The sequence below is a fragment of the Gracilinanus agilis genome, chromosome 5, assembly GCF_016433145.1.
Source record: "Gracilinanus agilis isolate LMUSP501 chromosome 5, AgileGrace, whole genome shotgun sequence".
Classification (NCBI taxonomy): domain Eukaryota; kingdom Metazoa; phylum Chordata; class Mammalia; order Didelphimorphia; family Didelphidae; genus Gracilinanus; species Gracilinanus agilis.
In genome coordinates, this window is record NC_058134.1 from 223,526,888 (window position 1) to 223,541,390 (window position 14,503).

Here is a 14,503-nt window from a genome sequence, read left to right on the forward strand (position 1 = left end):
GAAGGCTTTGAAGCCAGGTCTGACTCCAGACTCATTTTCTGTCATTTTATGGCCATGCTAGCTAATGATAAAAGGACTCAGTAGCAGAAGTGTAGACTCCAGGTGATGCATTTTCTTTTGAACACAGCAACTCATGAAAACTGTTCAGAAGTACAGAAGAGATTATAAATTGCCTGGTGGGAAGAGGATTTCCACCAATGAAATCTAACATCTCAGGAATGTCAATGTGTCCTGCTATCTTCCACTAGGACTAGGCCATTCCTGGGTTTCAGAGTCTCTTGATTCAAAGCAAAGTTTTAGGAAGTAGAGTCTCCTTTGAAGTCATAAATCACAAATATTCCTAAGCCTGGCTGTTAGTGGGGAATGGATACCAGGGTAATTCATTAAGAAATTAAAACAGGCATTCTCACTTTATCATCCACAGGTATTTGCCTAAATATTTTAGAGTGGGTTCTATGTGCAAATCCCAAAATGTAATTTAGAGTTGATTTTTAAAAAGATGAATTCCTATTGAAATTGAAAACTTTAAAAAAGTTTCATGTCAATACCTCTCATAATGGGTTTCAGAATTCATGTTCTTTTTGCCTAGCTCCCAGGGTTATTCTGAGGATATAAAGAGATGATATTCATAAAGCACTTGTGTACTCGGCATATAGTAGGAGTTTAATAAATGCTTATTTCCTTTCCTTCCAGGGAGTGATTTTTGACAGTTTTGAAATGGATTTTTTAAAAACTCTTATCTTCCATCTTAGAATCAATACTGTGTATTGGTTCCAAGGCAGAAGAGTGGTAAGGGCTAGGCAATGGAGGTTAAGTGACCTGCCTAGGGTCACACAACTGGAAAGTATCTGAGGTCAAATTTGAACCCAGGACCTCCAGTCTCTAGGCCTGACTCTCAATCCCCCAAGCCACCCAGCTGCCCCCTAAAATGGATTTCAGATCTGTCCTAGGTACCACTTTCTGCAATTTTTAGTAAATCACTTAATTATTTTACTTCTGTGACATCCCATATTCCTTTTCCAAGTTTCACACCACACTCAGTAACTGAAGAACTTCAGATCATAGAGCTCACAGGAACCCCATGAGGGACTCAGAGGCTCCTCATATTACAGATAAGGGAACCAAGGCCAGAGAGGTTGTGATCTGCCCAGAATCACACACTCATTACGTTTTGTTTTGTTTTTTTAACCCTTACCTTCCATCTTGGAGTCAATACTGTGTATTGGCTCCAAGGCAGAAGAGTGGTAAGGGTGGGCAATGGGGGTCAAGTGACTTGTCCAGGGTCACATGGCTGGGAAGTTTCTGAGGCCAGATTTGAACCTAGGACCTCCTGTGTCTAGGCCTGGCTCTCAATCCACTGAGCCACCCAGCTGCCCCCACTCATTATGTTTTAAAGGCAGGACTAGAACCCAGGTCTGATAGATTTTGAGGCCAGCTTTTAAAATACTAAGTTATTGCTCTTCTCTTGAACCTTATGGATGTTTTGAGACTTTGAAATTTTTTACACTTCTCAATTATTTTAATTTTAAAACTAAATGGGCTTTAGAAACTGAACAATAGCATACTGGCTCATTGATTGTTAAGACAAAGTGTACTAAGAACAGAGGAACCTCATTATGATGCGCTAGGGTTGAAGAATGAGATTAACATGCATCTAATAGGTTAACAATATAATGTCAGGTTTGGGGTATGTGGGTAGCAGAGAATGTTTCTGGGGTCATCCCAGCATAGGTACCAGTGCCTGATCTTTGTAGTAATTAGTGTAGCAACACCCATGATCCAGCAGTGCTCTGAGATCTTGACAAAACAGCAGCATTTCTTTGAGACTTTACTTTTTTCTTTATTTACAATCTGAACTGCTCCAGCTAAATTCATACCTCATGCAGGAGGAAGAATGAAGAAGTTATTTAATCTCAGGGGTTCTTTTTATTTGAGTGTGAAACCCTTGATATTTTACACAAATAAAGCCACTTCCCTGGCTTCAAATCTGACCTCTAGCTGTGTGACCCTGAGCAAATTACTTAACTCCCATCAAATAGCCCAACTGCTTTTTTGTCTTGGAAGTGATACTTAGTATTGATTCTAAGACAGAAGACAAGGGCTTTAATTAAAAGATAATAATAAAAAATAACAATAGTCTTGGGTTTTCAACACACATACACAAGAATGTCACAATGGGTGGTGCTATCAAAGATTTTATTTACACAACAATTGCTACAACAGCCGGTGTCATGTTTCCATTTATGTGTTTCTTACCCATAGGGTAATAGGTCCACCATAATTGTTCGGTACATTTTATAATACAGAAGGAAAGTCTATGTTAATAACCACTAACAAAGTTCACAGATTACTACCAATTGGACAGAAATAAAAATGTCTACAGAAAGTTTTCCCAGGAGTACGATATGCTTTGTTTCCACACATACACAGTACAGTAGGGGCTCAAAGGCACATCTTTGAAATACTTTTTTCCTATCAAAGTGTCAGAAAGTGTTATAGTCTCGTGAAGGAACGAGAAGAGCCTTTGTCACCCTTGGTGCTTGGCCAGGCTGAGTTGGCTTCATTTCATTTGCAACATGAACCTGGCATAGCTGGCCTGTGATGTTTAATGCCAAACATCCACGATCTCAAAAAACATCAAAGATCCCTCTTCTTCCCTTCTTTCCCTGACTGACAATAGCAGTTGTGCAAACTTAGGACCAACACACATAGAAGAATCTCCTCCAACTTAAGGTAGGATAGAGCAGGCTTCTCTCTCTCTCTCTCTCTCTCTCTCTCTCTCTCTCTCTCTCTCTCTTTCTCTCATTCTCACTCTCTCTCTCTCTCTTCCCTACCTTCTCCCCATCTCTCTGCCATGTGCAAACCCTCCCCTCCCCTCCCCACCCCATCCCCCCACAAACAAGACAATGCTTACAATGAAAGATAATGCAGGTGCTATCACAAATAATGCTGTTTAGGAGAATATGAAGGTTCCAAATAATGCAGTTCCATCCAGGTGTAGCAGAAAGGAGAACACCACAGAACTCTGCAGAACACCTCTCTCAAGTGCTCACTGGACAATAAGTAAAACGAAGGACGAATGTTGGGACTTCTCTTCTCGGTGGACTGAGCACGCACCAAATAAAAGAAAACTCCATTCTGTCTCCAGCATCCATCCCTCAAGACTAAAGACTGTTTGTCAACACGGAAGGGAGGGCTTATTTGGGCCAGGCACCACACAAGACACAGTCTTGGGACAGAGGGAGAAGGCATGGGTTAGCCTCCTGAAGACAGTACTCCACAGAAATAGTCCAAGATGGCTGACCTACAGAAATACTGCCATGCTGGAGTTTAGTGAGTTCTGTTTCTGAACTACGGTTTAATCATTGACAGTTCTAACCCAGCTTCATGTTTAATAGGAAAGCAGATATCTAGGTATAGACCCATGAGCTCTAAAAGGTGAAAGAGATCAAGCCTTCTGGTGTTGGTTGGTTGGATTTTTAATTATTATTATTAATTATTATTATTAATATTAAATATGGGTTCATACTATACCAGTCATTTTCATTTTGCCCAGCCTGTCGAAGCTTCTCCATTGATATAGGCAAAGCCAGGAAAGTGTTGCATGTGCTCATACTCGGAATTCCTGCGGGTGGTCAGGGGGGTGTACATGTCACTAGAGCCCCCATACCTTGCAGAGTGCACAGGTGGGCTTGGGTAGCACGTGTTGGCTGAGGGTACTTCTGGCCATCGGGGAGTGACCGGCGTAGGGTGCAGTCTAGGGGCTGAGCTCATCAAACAAGGCTCCATCCGAGAGGTGGGGCTGTTGAATGGGTACTTGGGAGGAGAGAAGAAAGAAATTCATGAAGGTTAAAGCCAGAAGCCATGCATTAATAACCAGGTTAGCCATAATCACTATCTGTTGAAAATTTGATTTTTAAGGATGCTGCAATGAAAACAAAAATGCATGGGGAATGGCAAGTAGGTGGCTCAGAGGATAGAGTCAGGCTGGAGATGGGAGGTCCTGGGTTCAAATTTGACCTCAGATATCTCCTAGCTATATGATTCTGGGAAAGTTACTTAACCCCCATCTCCTAGCCCTTACTACTCTTCTGCCTTGGAACTAATGCTTAGTATTGATTCCAAGAAGGAAGGTGAGGGTTTAAAAACTAAAAATAATTTTTAAAAATGCAAGGGGAAATCAATGCTCTTTAAAAGACACCATCTTTGTCTGGAGGAATCCATTAAAGATAGGCATAGGAAGGAATTCACCACCTGAGAAGTCCTGGTGCCTTTGTTCTCCTAAGGAGTAAGGCTCTGTTCCCTTCTCCTAGCCTAGCAAATTTGGAGTCCTGCCCTCAGGGAAGAGAGAAAAGTGCTTGAGAGCTAAAGGAAGGCATAGAGATAAGGTGAGTCTCCCAAGTTATGGAACAGATGACCTTCCATCTACTCTCCCTATAACAAAAGACTTCCAAATAAAATACAGTGACTCTCTTTAAAACTACATTTTTCATTTGAACTCATCTACTGTATGAAATGGTGCTGAAAGGGAAGATTAAAGAAGATGGGAATCAACAAGCCAGGCAGTTTTTGTTGGTGTTTTTGACTAAAGATCACTTATATTTTGGCTTAAAATCATGGGAGTCCTCAGTGGCCATCTGAGAAATGAATGACAATGTTAGGGTGGCTGTTAGGATGAGAGAAGTGGATTCCAGAGAAAAGGGGAGGATTCAGAGGTTCCGAGAAGACAAATGAAGACTGGATGCACAGGTAAAATGGATCCCAAGATTAGAGATTTGTTCTAATGACAGTAGACACTGCTGGGCTGTGCTCCCATTCATTCTCCTAGGCTGCCACAACAGCTATGCAAATCAGCCCTTTTTTAGCACTAGCAGAGGAGAGGAGAGGGAGGAGGTGGAGGCTCCCCTGGAAGACTCTTCTGCCAGTTGAAACAACGCTAAGTCTTGCTGTGCTAAGGGCCACCCCAGGATGGAGGGGAGCCAATCCTACAGGGCTGAAGGGAAGGCAGGGAGTGAAGGAAAGTGTTTGTGTGTGGATTCTTCTGCTCCCCATCTGTCTTTCCTGACAGTTGGAAAGTAGGGACCAGAGAGATTAGGTAGGGGTCTGCCTCCTGTAGGGGAGACAGACAGGCTGAAGGCTGGACAGCAGGGAAGGAAGGGAAGATGACAACAATGACTGCCCCTTCTAATCAAGGCAGCCAAAGGGAATCAAGTCTTTCTCCTGTGAGAGGAACCCGAGGTTGGAAAAAACCTGGAAAGCAGAGAGAAGAGCTGGTAGGGCCAAAGATGGTGGACAGAAAACTGGCCACTTGTGGCTCAACCTTGAAAGGAAGATCTCAACCTCTGGGATGGATTCCCAAATGGGGCTAGGGCCACCTGACCCAGCAGCCATGCTGTCAAGTGAACAGCTGGGTAGGAGGAAGGGTGTAGGTGGTGACTGGGAGCACCAGGAGAAAGAATCAGGGGCTGTTGCCAAGGAGACTGGAGAAGAGCAAACCCTATTTTGTGGATCTCTCTAGCAGATCTTTAGCCCTGTGGGAGAAGGCTGGATCTTTTTTTTTCTTCTGCTCTGTGCTGTGACAGCAATATTAATGTGTTGTGGCTTCTAGGGAGCTACTACAACAGACCACTAAGAAGGCAGACAGGTAAGCCTCCTAATCTGAAAGGGTGGCCTTCGAACTTGGGAGTTCAGGGCAGCTAGGTGGTGCAGTGGATAGAGCACTGGGCCTGGAGTCAGGAAGACACATCTTCCTGAGTTCAAATCTGGCCTCAGATGTTTACTAGCTGTGTGACCCTGGGCAAGTCACTTCAACCAGCTTGCCTCAGCTGCCTTAGCTTCCTGATCTGGAAAATGTACTGGAGAATGAAATGGAAAACCACTTAGGTATCTGCATCAAGAAAACCCCAAATGGAATCACGAAGAGTCAGACATGACTGAAGTGACTGAACCACAACAACTAGGGAGTCCAATTAGAGCAGTCTTTCAGAAAACAAAACTCCAAACGAGAAAGTGAAAAATTGGGGTTGGGGTGACGGTTCCTATTACAGATGGATACTTCACTTTGCAAAGAGGACCTTTCCATGACACTTCCATTTGTACTCTGCCAGCAGGGTCTCTCTTTCTATTTCCTGGTCAGTTTAGGAGCATCCCCTGCCCCTGATAGAGTGAGGTGATGCCATCCTGCTTTTAAACAAAGAGGGGGAGCACAGGAGGTGGGTCTCCTTCATCAAGTCATTGTAGCAGCCCTTACTGTTGTCCTACCCAGCCTCAGAACCTGAACAGGGGGATTCCCTTAGGCAGTTGGTACATCTCTTATGCATGCAAATTCTGCCTGGGTCTGTCCCTGATAATGGGTGCTCATTTACCCTCACTCTTGGGTACCTCAGTGGACTTGGAATTTCATCCATGTGGGCACTTCTCCCACCAATGTAGATCACAAAAATGCTTCTATCAACCTGTAGATGGTCTGTAAGAGTTGCTGTGGCCAAAAACTTCATCCTCCTGTAGGCAATTCAACTGAATAGAGACTTATTCAAATATACCTACTATGATCCAGGCACTGTGCTATATGCTGGGTATACAAAGACAAAACATAAAACTTGTCTGTCTTTGGCCTTCAGAGGAACTTGCATTCTCTCTGTCTACTGGATAATGAAAGTCTTTGGACTTTGCTAGCTTGGTTCATATGGCAGACACAGACTGTCTCTGATATGGTGGGCATCATGGGCAGCATCCCCTTCAAGCAGTGATTTAATCAGCCTTAGTGGCAGTACCAGAAAGGGAAGGGAAGAAAAAGGCCAACTCTGGAGGTGATATGGACCTTCGAAATCACACAGCCCCAGCTTAGAAATTCGGAAAGGTTAAGTGACATCTATAGAATATAAGTTCTTTGCAGGCAGGGACTCCTTGATTTCTTTTTTTTTTTTTAACCCTCACCTTCTGTTTTAGAATCAATACTATGTATTGGCTCCAAGGCAGAAGAGTGGTAAGGGCTAGGCAATGGGGGTTAAGTGACTTGCCCAGGGTCACACAGCTGGGAAGTGTCTGAGGCCAGATTCGAACCTAGGACCTCCCGTCTCCAGGCCTGGTTCTCAATCTACTGAGCCACCCAGCTGCCCCTGACTCTTTCATTTCTGCCTTTATATCCAGTACCTGACACATAGTAGGTCCTCGATGAATGCTTATGGGTTGATTCCTCACTTGTGATGATGTAGGTAGTACAAAGCAGAGCCAGCATTCAACCAAAGTCATCTTGTGGTGTTTTCCCATGAAGCTGCCTGTCTCTCACTGATAACATACCCGGTTATAATATTAAATAGTGTCTGATGTTCTGGAAGACCTGCCAGAGCTCTCATTCTGCTAGCATCACCCTGAAGGGCTAAGGATTACTCACTCACCTTGGTGGCCTGTTGATTTGACCTCTGCCTCTGCCCAGAATCCCTAGCATTCCTCAAGACTCAACTCAAATCCTCACCTTGTTCAGAAGGCTGTTCTCTGCACTCATAGCTGCTAAAGCCTTCTCCTCTAAAACTACCATCTATCAACCCAATACATATTTCTGTGCCATCTCCCCCATTAGAATGCAAGCTCCTTGAGGGCAGACTAGCTTTTGCTTTGTATTTGGACTCATAGCACTTAGGGCACTGCCTTGTGCCTAGTGAGCAAATGCTCATTGATTAACTAAATGACTGATGGCACAGCATCAACGCAGGACCCTAAAAGATTTACCCATGTAGGCTGCCTGCCAGCAGATGGAGTATTTTCCTTCAAGGGAACGTGGCACAAAAACTTGTGGCTTTTGTGCTTGACCAAGTACCCCATATGCAGCTGTGCCCAGAGGATGGGTCATGAGCTCAAAGAAGAAAAAAAACAGCTAGGCTTCAAAAGAGGCTTTAAATATCTCCTACGCGACAATCAAATTCTGTTATGGCTACTTCTGACATGGAAAGTTTTGTCCTGGTAGGTCAGCTAATTGCAAATGAGTCAGTGACTTATTTTCCCCAGAGTGAAGAGACCATTGAAAGACAATATTTGTAAAGTGCCCACTGGCCCCTGCCTGGCCATTAACTCAACCAAGGAAGCTTCTATTCAGCCTTGTTAGAATGTCTGAAGCAAAGCCATCTGCACGAATGCTGACCCAGGCATCCTCCATCACCTCTCGCACTTTGCTTCCGGCTTTCATGAAGGGTTCTGTAGCTTGCAAAATTCGAAACACTGGGGCCTGGAGATTGGGACTGGGCATAAAGGCCATGCTTGTTGGAGTGCTCTTGACAGGAAATTACCATTTTTCTGGGTCAAATCCCACTTGTTGCTGGGACCATGGTTAATTTGAGATGAGCTTCCTAACCTTTGTAAGCAGGGGAGTGGAGGGAGAAGGAGAGACAGAGACAGAGGGAGAGAGACAGACAGACAGATACACAGGGAAAGGAGAGACAGAGAGAGGGAGAGACAGAGACAGAGACAGAGAGAGAGAGACAGAGAGAGAGAGACAGAGAGAGAGAGACAGAGAGAGAGAGACAGAGAGACAGAGAGAGACAGAGAGAGACAGAGAGAGAGAGAGAAACAGAGAGAGAGAGACAGAGAGACAGAGAGAGACAGAGACAGAGAGAGAGAGAGAATGGGCAGTTTTGGAAGACCAATCAAATAGTTAGAATTTGGATCCTTCCAAACTTTACTTTAGAATGAATTTTGCCCCGTCCTCTCCCATTTTCTTGGAGGATGGGGGACCATCTCAGAACATGCTATTTTAAGAGACTATTTCCAGTACCAAGGGCTTATTTTTCTCCACATGGAGGAAGAAAGAATGAATCTTTTATCCTTGTCCTTTGCCAAGCTGGCTGCTGCTTGTGCAAGGGGGTGAAAGGTGACCCTGTGAGTGCGGCAAATTGTTTTCCTAATGAAAGCTGGGCTAACATCCCAACAAGTCAGTTAAGGACTTAGGGCTAATGGACCAGCTTAAGCTCACCAACCAGCTGAGTTCTCTTATGAAAATATGAAAAGCTTTACCTGGAGGAAGTGGGCAGGGTTCCTTTTTCAGAGGAACTACATGTAATGAGAATTTAGGACTAAACTTATTCCAGGCTGGGATATCGCAGCATGGCTCTGCCAAAAATGGGGAGCTGCTAATTCTCCCCTGAATTTGAGACACTCCAGCTCCTAGATCTAGATGATCTGGTTCTATCTGAATGCCACATGAAGGGCAACATTGATATTTTCAGTTCCCAACATGTGGTGTGGCCATATGGACAAGGCATAGAGAGTCTAATGGACCAACTGTTTGTGTCTGGTCCAGTTTGGATGTCTTTGTACCCATGTAACTTTTGTTGGATCAAAGAGACAGGCTCTTTAAGGGCTGTGGACACAGTTGATGGTCAACAAATATTTGTTGAGTGTAGTCCCAAAATAAAGATATTTACCACCCCTCTATGGGATTCAGAAAAATTCACAACCCCCCTCATGGTTTCCACCTCCTCTTCCAGAGGATGAAAGGATTGAACTAGATGATTTCTAATGTGTTTTTTTTTTTCAGTTCTAGCATCCTGTTCTAATCTCTTATATTCTAAGGTTCCTTCTGGTTTCAACATTTATTGTTCTGAGTCAGAGCATCAAAGTATATATAGGGCCAGAAGGGACTTCAGAGGTCGTCAGTTCCCAGCTAGGTGACATTGTAATGTAAAGAGCATTGCTTCTGGAATTAGGAAGCCCAAAGTTCAAATCTGACTTCACAATTGTGTGAATTTACTAATTGTGTGAACTTGGGAAAGTCACTTAACCTCTGTTGGCCTTAGTTTTTTCATCTGTTAAATGGAGATAATAATAGCATCTACCTCCCAAAGCAGTTGTGGGGATCATATAAGATAATTATAAAGTGTATGGCACTTAGTGGGTGATAAATAAATGCTTCTTCTTCTCCTATTATACAAATGAGGAGACTGAGTTTCAGAAAGATCCCTTCCAGACATAATATTGCACATTCTAAGATTCCGCCAAGTTTTTACATTCCATGTTCTAAAATTCCTCTCAGTTCTGACCTTATATCCTAAGGATCCCCCCAGCTCTAAGACTCTATTTTTTAAGGTTTCTTCCAGTTCTAATATTCCAGGTTGTGAAATTTTAGAATAAAAGGTTCTAGAAAGCAGGCATCAGGTTTTTGTGTGTGTGTGTGTGGGTTTTTTTTTTTTGTATTGGTATCACCAGTACTTGGCACAATGCCAGACATATTATAATAGTCATTGATAAATGCTTGTTGACTGAATGCTTGAGAAGTTTGTAACATCCATTCTTTTGGATACTTATAATGAGAGAAATCTAAAAAATCTAAAAAAACTTAATTCTTCATTTTATTTTCCCTCTGCTAAATTTCAAAGAAAGGTACGAGTAAAGGAGACCCAGCAGTGTGAGCTCTTCAGCAACCAACAGCAAAAACAGCCCACGGCACTCTGTCCTTCATCTTTTGACAGTCTCCGAGAAGCTGGACACTGTCTTTCCAATCCTCACAGCCATCCTGTGAAGGCCCCTTACTCTATGTACCATCCATCATTCTGTAAATGGAAAAAACCATGACAAGTATGTACAATCTGTCACTTTATGAACAGAGAAACCAGCGTGGTTATAAGGTACCTTGTCTTAGAGGGATCTTGTCTTACAGTCACTGCAGAATTCAACAGTGAAACCAAGGAAAGAACTTGGGTCCACAGCTCAGACCTAGCCCTGCTTCAGAAGATTTGATCAGTCAGCCTCTACTGCTCTTAGATAACATCATCCAGGTAATAGGATTTCTCAGTCTACAAAAGAGGATTAGCCATTTCTGGGTAACTCCCAGCTACCCTAAGCTCAGTGTTGGCAAAATGCAACCTTAAGAGACTTAGAAAGTCATTTATTTCTCCCTATGTCCATGGAGTAAGTACTTACTTTAGCATATGAACTTCTGAGATTTCATGAAAGAAAGAGAGCAGGGAGGAGGAAGGAGGGAAAGAAAAGAAAGGAAGGAAGGTGGGATTTCATTTTCCCTTTCACTCTTGTTATATAGAGATGGCAGCATGGAATCCCTGCAAAATACAGGGATTCCATGCTGCCATCTCTACATAACACTCTTAGTCAACCTGTACAGCCCTGTTTGGATTGATTGCACTGCCAAATTGGACCCAAACTCTAGGAGGAGATATTCCCCATTACTGGTGGTCTTCCAAGGGAAGCTGGGTGGCCATTGGTTAGGGACATGATAAAGAGAAGTCAAGTTGGATTCAGTGGCATCTGAGATTCTGTGATCCTCTGCAAAGCCATTCTCAGCCATCATTAGGATCTATCAAAGGAACATGGCTTCTGATCCCAGGAGCCTCGGCACCTTGGATGCTGGCATCTCTTCCTGACGCAGCTAGAAACCTATAATGAATGCCCCAGGTGATGACCTAGTGGAACCAATGCCTGTACTTGTCTGGGGATCACCCAAAGACTCTCCCTCGACACTTCAGATGGAAATCAAAACACACCCATTTACGCCAAGTGCTCTGTGTGTTATGGCCATGTTTTCCTGCCTCTGAGGTATAGGAACTATTCAAAATATGATGTAATCAAAGAAGCTTTTAGTGATCTGTTCCAGGCTCCACAGATGTGAAGCTAGAATCATCCTTTTTTTATTTACATGCCTTGATATATGCCAGAAGGAAAAACTGGGCACTGAGTGATGAGTGAATGAAAAAGCATTTATAAGTACTTGCTTTTTGTTGATAGATGTCTGAAAAAGATCATCAGACCCCAGCCCAATACTCTTTTCCATTTATCTCACACAGAGATAAGAAAATGGAAAATTAGAGAGATGATAAAGGAAGAGAGGACTGGGTTGGATGGTCCAGGTGGCTGTAAGCTCCTTGAGGACAGGGACTATATATTTTGTTGGTTTTTTGTGGCCACCTCACAGACTACCTTGCACGTATTGTAAATGGTTAGTGAATTAGATTAGAAAAAGTCGAAATGAAATGATAGGCATGAACTTCGTCAAATGTCTGCTGGTGAAGGATCTTGGCCAGATGTGATTCCCACTTGCAGAGAGCCAAGGAGTTGATTTAACAACTCTCAGCCCATGAGATACCTCAAGGGAAAGAATGGACAAACAGATAGAATCAGATTGTGGACACCTGTAGATTTTCTAGACCATATGTAAAGGTAACCTCTAGGTTTTGTTACAACGTCTATTTTTTTTAAACCCTCACCTTCCATCTTGGAATCAATACTGTGTATTAGTTCCAAGGTAGAAGAGTGGTAAGGGTGGGCAATGGAGGTCAAGTGACTTGCCCAGGGTCACACAGCTGGAAAGTGTCTGAATCCAGATTTGAACCCAGGACCTCTTGTCTCTGGGCCTACCTCTCAATCCACTGAGTCACCCTGCTGCAGAAGCCTATTTGAAGATAAGTTGGTAGAGTTTTTAATTTTGTTGCAAATGAACATACAAAATGATGTCACTGGAGCCATTTTAGAACTCGTAGTTTAGTTGTTCCATGGCTGGTAAAAGTCAATTGTTAAATTTTCAATGTGAGCATTTATTTATCAGAAATCAGCAAATGCTACAAACCAAGGCTTGATTTGTTATTTTGTAGGTTATCTAGAATTAAGAAAGTGATGGAGGAAATATTAATAATGCAAATTAAGGGGCAATGAAGTGGCACAGTGATTAGAGCCAGGCTTGGAGTTGGGAGAACCTGGGTTCAAATCTGATCTCAGACATTTCCTAACTGTGTGACCTTGGGCAAGTCTCTTTAACCCCATTTGCCTCGCCCTTGCCCTTCTGTCTTAGAGTTGTTACTAAGACAGAAAGTAAGAGTTTTTTTTTTTAAGAATGCAAATTAAGCTTTAAAAAATGAGTTCTAAATATGTTTTTTTTTTGAAAGTTAGTCATTAAACATTTGCCAACACACTCCTGATATCACTTGACCTAGTGATTGCAACTCTTGGGTGCATTGCAAAGGGTGGAACAATCAGGTATGATCCAGTCAAGATCTTGAACTTCTCACATTGAGGGCACTAAGGGCATCAGCTAAAGAGAGGAGTAAAGGATATTATAGAGTCAGTTCCACTGGGATTCCACCTTGATGGGACAAGTCTCAGAGACTCAGGAGTGTAAGCACAAAGAAGGAGAGAGTGGAGGAGAGGAGCTGTTAGAAAAGGAACAGAATGCTCCCAAGATGAGTCATCTTCGGTGGTGGTGGTGGTGGTGGGGAGTTAGCTGGCTCAGTAGAGAGCCAGGCCTAGAGATGGGGGGTCCTGGGTTCAAATCTGGCCTCAGACAATTCCTTAGCTGGGTGACCCTGGGCAAGTCACTTAACCCTCATTGCCTAGCCCTTACTGCTCTTCTGCCTTAGAACTTGGTTCTAAGATGGAAGGTAAGAGTTCTATTAAACAAAAAAAAAGACAAGCCATCTTAGAGAAAATCCCATCTACTCCCTATCATTACTGATAAGGAAATGAAAATTCAGACCAAGGAAGACATCAACACTTATTATATGCTAAGCTCTACTGGATTGTCAGACTAGTTCTAGGGAATGGTAAGCTTTCTTACTTCAATTCCAACTCCCAGATGATGTCTCCTCTATTTTCTCCCAGCTAACAGAAAGGGAAAGGGATATACCAGCTCTACCCAGATTGGTGGCAATTTGGTGCAATGAATTCTCCATGGCCATGTGCCATGTGCCAAAGTTTCTCCATTTACAAAATGGCGGATGGTACAAGTCAGGGGGCATGATGTGCTAGACATTAGATATACAAATCCCAAAATGTAACAGCCCCTTCCCTCAAAGGCTTACCTTCACCTAGGGAAATTCATACTCATCTATACGCAGATCTATTTTGATTTTGATTAGTTCTGGGAAGAAAACTCTTGCTTGAGCTGTTTCTTAAAAGAAATCTGGGATTCTGAGAGGCAGAGGGGGGGAGGGAGACATTCCAGGGATGAGGGACATCTAGTATCAAACCAGAGAGGCAGCAGATAGAGATTTGTGTGTGAAGAATAAGAACAAGGTCAGTGTAACTGTGCCAATAGATATCACTAGCCATATTGTTGCCTGGAACAAGCACCCCAAAATGTGCCTAAAGCAGGAAACAAGAAGTCGACCTTTAATCAGCTTTTTAAAAATCCTTCTCTTCCCCGTTGGAATCAATACAGTGTATTGGTTTCAAGGCAGAAGATGGGTAAGGGCTAGGCAATTGGGGTTAAGTGACTTGTCCAGGATCACACAGCCAGGAAGTGTCAGAGGCCAGATTTGAACCTAGGACCTCCCATCTCCAGACCTGGTTCTCTATCCACTGAGCCATCTAGCTGCTCTTCCCATCAGCTTTTAAAGACAAATTCAGTTGAGCAGCAGGGAGACCTTCCACACAGAGCTCAGACTTCCAGACACAAGATTTCATGGAGGGAGAGGAGGATGAGAGATCCCAAAACATTGCCCCATAGTGGAGAGACAAAGATCTTATGACACTAATCCCTATGGGAAGAGACCCTGGAGACACCATG

General features: G+C 43.2%; 1 protein-coding gene across 1 annotated transcript in view; it reads right to left on the minus strand.

Moving 5' to 3' along the window:
- Window positions 1-3,543: 3,543 nt before the first annotated feature.
- The window catches only part of RFX4 (regulatory factor X4), a 102,484-nt gene continuing 91,524 nt past the window's right edge, over window positions 3,544-14,503 (minus strand). Inside the window, exon 16 of the mRNA XM_044679136.1 lies at window positions 3,544-3,816. Coding sequence (XP_044535071.1) covers window positions 3,544-3,816 — 273 coding nt within the window. The remainder of the gene's footprint in view (window positions 3,817-14,503) is intronic.